A 5604-nucleotide genomic window follows, 5' to 3' on the forward strand; every position below is an offset into this window, starting at 1 on the left:
CCAAGGTCTGAGAAAGGCATTAACTAAGCAGGCAAGGGAATGCACAGGACTTCAGGCCCTAATTTCAGTTCTACGGAGGCAGGAAGAGACACTGAGTCGGGCAGTGGCTCTTCTGCATGCTTTCTGACACCCTCAACCTTGGGTCTTAGTCTTGACCTTGATGCTTCCTAGCTGGGCGCTCAGGCACACTTCTCCTGAGCCTCAGTCTGCTCATCTGTCAGCAAGGTGGGTCGTCATCCTGGCCATGGCCTTGGGCAGCCTACTTGACCCCTCTGAGCTTTTCTCTTCATCGTTAACTCGGTAGGTAGCAACCAACCTGGGGTGAACCAGGCAGTACCACCCATTCCTGAGCTACAATGATTGCTCCAGGCTAAGTGACCCTCAGGACTTTGGCTGGCATATGGTATTTTGATGGCTGTCACCTCAGGACCCCATAGGAACAAGGTCATTCCTAAGAGTTTTGAGCTGCTGGGCCAACCCTCACCAGAAACCTGCCTCAGCTTTGTTTTAACATGGCTTTTCCTGGAGTCTCAGGCCAAAGTCCCTTGTGACTCTGGCAATTTTCCTAGAATGGAATCTCTTAATCGTCTCCATTTTCCGCATTTGCAAGAGAGAGCGAATGCTACTTATTTCACAGGCCTGTTGTGATTAATGAGCAAGGGCGCCTGGCTCAGCACAGAGCGGCGCCCACCCTACAGTCAGGGCTCAATAAATGCTGATGGTGTCTCCTGGGAGGCTGTGGAGCGAGTCTGCTGGCTCAAAGCCCATTCCTTTGGGGCGACAACCGTATTTACACCGCCGCTGAGGGGGTGTTAACTGTTAAGGATTGTTAGCCCCCCAATGAAACCAGGAGAGGGAGAACCCTCCAGGCCAATTTGCTACTGGGTGAATGAAATGTCCTCACAGCATGGCCTCCCCACTGTCATAGGAGGTGAGGACCTGGGGAGGTGACAGACCTCAGGTATAATTGGCTTGCTCCTGCCTGCTAAGGGTGCCTGGACCCTGCCTGGCCCTCAGGAAATAAATGACCATCTACCGGGCGGTGCTGTAGGGGAGGGGCTGGACTGTGCTAATATGGACAAAACCAGAATTTAACCGGAAAGATGGCAGGAGGAAGAGAAGGGGCAGGGTGGAATTTCCTCCCACGCCTGAGCGAGCCCCAGGAAATGCATCCAGTTCATGCAGACTTCTTGGGCCACAGGGTCCATGGGCTCTATCCTGGGGTCTTGGCAAAGCAGGGCTGATTTAGGGGTCCTTCGGTTTCCTGAACCTTTCCTGAGGTTCAAGGCATCCTCTTTCCTGCGGCAGCCCTCCCACAAAGCAAAGGTTTTGACTAAGCCAGTGGTTTGCGGGTTTTGTTTTGTTTTGTTTTTTCCTGCAGTAATCTATTTTCTTGAAGAAATCTGGCACTCAGCCAAAGGACAGAAACAAACTGCAGCGGGAGCCAGTGTCCTTCCTGGGCATCTTCTACACTCAGGGCCGCCCCCCCTCCCCCCCTCCCCCCCCATGCCCCCAGGACAGAACTGCCAGGCAGCTCTCGCCCAGTGTCGTCCTTTCAACGACGATGTTGTTTTAACACCAGCGCCAGACTCGCCACTTAAAACGCCTCTTTATTCTGGGCTTCGGGAGCGACAGTGATGGAGTTTTGCGCCTTGATGGAAGGCAAAAACCTGGTCATGTAAATAAAGAAGGTCCTAACTAACACTGCAAATCCAAATGAGACCGCGTTCCCTCAGTGGGCTGGAACATCCAGGGACCCACTGTGGCTTCTGGAGGCTTCTGTGTAGCTGCCCCAGACGAAGCTGGGCGGACAGATGTGGGGTGAGGAGACTTCTCCTGAGCAGAAAGGGGGCAGCAGCTCCCAGTTCCTTCACTGCTCTCCACATGGGCCAAGAACATGCCAAGAACAGGGCAAATGGAGGACCACTGCCCAGAGAATGTCACGGGGCGGAGCCTCTGGCAGGAGCACTCTGTCCCCTGAGTGAGGGGAGACCACGATTTTGTGCCACCTCAGCTGACAACTTGTTCTGGACATTCACCGTCTTCTCAGCTGGCTGACTTACTGAGTTAACCGGGCACTTGGAGTTTTCTTGGGGACACCTGGATCCAGGTCTTCAAGCTGCTAATAAAAAAAATGCCTATGGCCACTCAGGATGCTCACTATGCCCTCGTGGGTGATCTGGGAGGTGGACGTGGCCTGCAGTTTTAACTCGGAAACTGTGAAAACCAAACCCCAAGCCCACCAGGTGAGCTCTGGCTGGGCGGGAAGTGGACCGAGGGCCCGGCTCCTCGTTTGAAAAAATAACTTCTCTTTCTAGTTGTGACAGGAAGTCGGGCGGCCCAAGAAAAAGGCAACCGAGTGAGGTTTGGACAAAGGGACAGCCACCCTCATTTTGGGGACTGATACCCTGGACTGGCACCTCCCTCACCAAATTCTTCACACAAGAAAGCTTACTCCTACTGGCCTTGGCCAGCTCAGGCCCCACAAAACCCTCGCTGCATGAAATGAGCTCATTCAGTCTGACAAACCGAAATCTTAAAAAAAAAAAAAAAAAAGTGTATGGCAGCAAAGCCTCAGGACTCCTGCACCACACGTGTAACCTGCCCCGCTTAGCAAATAAACAGAACACCACACCACAAAAGCCACGCAAGGGGCAGGCCGTCCCGGGCAGAGAGCCCCACCCACAGCAGGGCCGGAGGAAGCAGGTGCGAGTGTGCACGAAAAAGCGGGTCTCCCACTTTTCTTCCTTGAGGCCCCCAGTCTTAACACTGCATTCCGCGGCTGGGTCTATCTGGCCACTTAAGAGGCCGAGGACTGACCCAAATCTCAGCTGCTTCTTGTGTTTCCAGCTGGGGGGAGGAAGGCGATGGCTTCAATCCCTCTGCCTCCAGGTCAGAAGGCAAAAAAATCTCCGAAACCCAGGCAGATGGGACGCGTGGGAAGTGGAGCGTCTTCTCGGGTTAAGGATGGAAGCGCGGGCTCTTGAGAAAGGCCGATCCCGGAGCACGTGATCCAGAAGGCTTCTAGCACCAACAGCTCGCTAACTCCTCTCCTCCTCCCTGCAGAGGTGAGAGGGCAGTGCGGGCGGGAGGCCCTCCTCCTGTTTTGTGCCACCGGAAGTGCTCACCAGGAGGGGGCGGGGACAAACTGGGCCCCGCCCCTCCCGGGGTCTCCTCGCGGAAGCCCCTCAGTGCAGCTCGATGAAGGCCTCCAGCTCCTCGGGGATGAAGCCCTTGTAGGGAATCTTGTTTTTGTCCAGGGCGCGGGCTGCAAGGCACTGTAGGGTGACGTAGTTGAAGGGCTGAATGGTGCTCTTAGCCAGCAGTTTCTCGTCCAGCAGCTCGTAGGCCGTCTTCTTGAAGGCGTTGGTGGCGTCCATGTGGGCTCCTGCTTCGATCAGGGCGTTCATGATCCCCGGGCAGTTGTTCTGTGCCGCGATGTGCAGCGGGGTGTTGTTGTCAAAGTCCCGGCTGTCTGGGTCAGCCCCGCAGTCGAGCAGCACCTTGACCACCTGGAGGGAGGGGAATCTGCCTACCGGGTAGCGGCCCACGTTCGTGGTCTCCGCGTCCACGGCCATGTGCAGAGGAGTGAAGCCGTTCTTGCCGCGGGGGGCGCACTTGAGCAGCCGGTAGACCGTCTGGTGCTTCAGGTGCTCCTGGTCGGGCGTGCACTCCACTTTCTCCAGCAGATAGAGCAGGTGGAGGATGATGGCCAGGGCCTTGGTGAACTGCGCCGAGTCCCCGGGCTCCTTGGGCAGCTGCAGGGCCCGCTCCACTTCCCGCACCCCTTTGCACAGCACCCCCATGAGATCTGCAAAGCCGATCTGCGTGCCCAGGCTACCCTTGGCCGAGCGGTCCTGAAGCACGTAGGAGAAGAGTTCGGCAAAGGAGAGGAAGCTGCTGGCGGTCATGGGACTCAGAGGCTCCAGGTTGTTCTGCTGCATGTCCAGGGCGTACTTCCACAGGCGGATGCAGCGCTCGAAGTTGCCTGAGTCGGCGTACACCGCGCCCCGGTAACGGATATAGTAAGAAGTGTCCGGGTGGGAGGGCCCCAGGATGCGCTCGCGGATCAACAGGGCTTGCATGCGCATCTCATCCGGGTCGGTGATGAGTGCCTCCAACTCCTCAGCGGTATTCACCTCCCTGGAATAGTCATAGGCCAGGACCAGCTGCGGGGGCTCGGGTTTGGGCAGATACGCACCCCCTTGGTGACGCAGCTCCATGGCCCGTCTCCAGTGTTTCAGGGCCCCAAGCAGATCCCGCTTCTTATCCACGTAGGTGGCTCCCAGCAATTCCAAGGCTTCAACGGCAGCTTCCCGGCTGGTGGGGCAGCAGCTCTCGGAAGATTCACCGCTCAGCGGCTCCTCTGGGGAGGCGCTGCAGCAGCGGGGGCTCTGGGGCTGCACGCACGCCGGGCTGGCGGTGGGGCCTTCTCGGGACAGCCCTGGCCGGGTCTCCTCCCCAGCAGGCTGCTCCTGGATAAGGTACTCCACGATGTTGGTGTGGCCCGTCACGCTGGCCGCCAGCAGCGGAGTCATACCGTAGCCGTCACGTTCCATGCGGGCGTTGCACCCGAGCAGCAGCTGCAAGATCTCCAGGCTGCCAGACTCAGCACAGTCGTGCAGGGCCGTGTTGCCTTTGGCGCTGCGCCGATTCACCTGGGCGCCTTGCTCCAGCAGGTAGCGGGCGATCTCGCGGTGGCCCTTGTAACAGGAAATCATAAGGCACGTGTGCCCGTGCCGGTTGGCCACCTCCAGGTCCGCCTGGTGCTCGCCCACCAAGTAGCGCACCACCTCCAGGTGCCCGTCGAAGCAGGCGGCGCGCAAGGGCGTCGAGTTGGTGCGTGTGGTGCGGTTCACCGAGGCCCCGCGGCGCAGCAGGCTCCGCACCACGTCCAGGTGGCCCGCAGCAGAGGCGGCCCACAGCGGCGGCGCGCCCTCGATGGTCTCGCCATCGAAGTGCACCGAGCCGCCTGCTTCCACGCTCGCGCCGCACCGGTCCACCAGGTACTCGACCACGTCCAAGTGGCCGTAGCGGGCGGCGATTAGCAGCGGTGTTCCCCCGCTGGCCACCTCGCCCGTCAGCTCCTCCAGCTCCTCCCGGCTCCGGCCGCTGAGCAGCTTCTGAAGCAGCTGCAGCTTGCCATCACGGGCAGCATTGTACACGGCGGTATGGAGGTCCATGGTCCGGGCCTCCGCCAGGCCATGGGCCTGCCGCCGGGGGAAGAGGGCACGGGGTGACGGCGGACTAGAGCCCAGACAGGCAGGCGGCAACCTTCACCGTCTCCCCCGGCGCCATTTTAGGGGCTTTTCGGGCGGAACAAAATGGCTGTCGTGGCCTGGTGCCGAGGACGAATGGAGCATGCTGGGAAGTGTAGTCCTCTGAGCCAGCCCGCTCCGTAGGACAGAAAAGGAACGGTGATGTGCTAAGACTATTACTCCCAGAAGGCCGAGGGTCAGATGCGATGACGTGAGGACACGATGCATGGCGGGAATTGTAGTTCCAACCTGAGTGAATGGTGTCAGAAATAGGCGAGGCGAGGACTACGACTCCCGTCATGCAGTGCTATGCGATGGCTTGTGGGACCTGGAGAAAGTTTCGCTA

At 58.9% G+C, this 5604-nt stretch overlaps 1 protein-coding gene across 1 annotated transcript; it reads right to left on the reverse strand.

The window, feature by feature from the left end:
• Positions 1591-5323, reverse strand: FEM1A (fem-1 homolog A). Its single transcript, XM_021084041.1, has one exon. The coding sequence runs from the start codon at positions 5181-5183 to the stop codon at positions 3189-3191; it is 1995 nt and encodes a 664-aa protein (XP_020939700.1). The 5' UTR covers positions 5184-5323; the 3' UTR covers positions 1591-3188.

Source organism: Sus scrofa, chromosome 2 (assembly GCF_000003025.6).
Source record: "Sus scrofa isolate TJ Tabasco breed Duroc chromosome 2, Sscrofa11.1, whole genome shotgun sequence".
Lineage (NCBI taxonomy): Eukaryota > Metazoa > Chordata > Mammalia > Artiodactyla > Suidae > Sus > Sus scrofa.

What these genes read in the sequence shown, in the direction of transcription:
- FEM1A (XM_021084041.1), bottom strand. Translation starts at nt 5,183, where the DNA reads ATGGACCTCCATACCGCCGTGTACAATGCTGCCCGTGATGGCAAGCTG.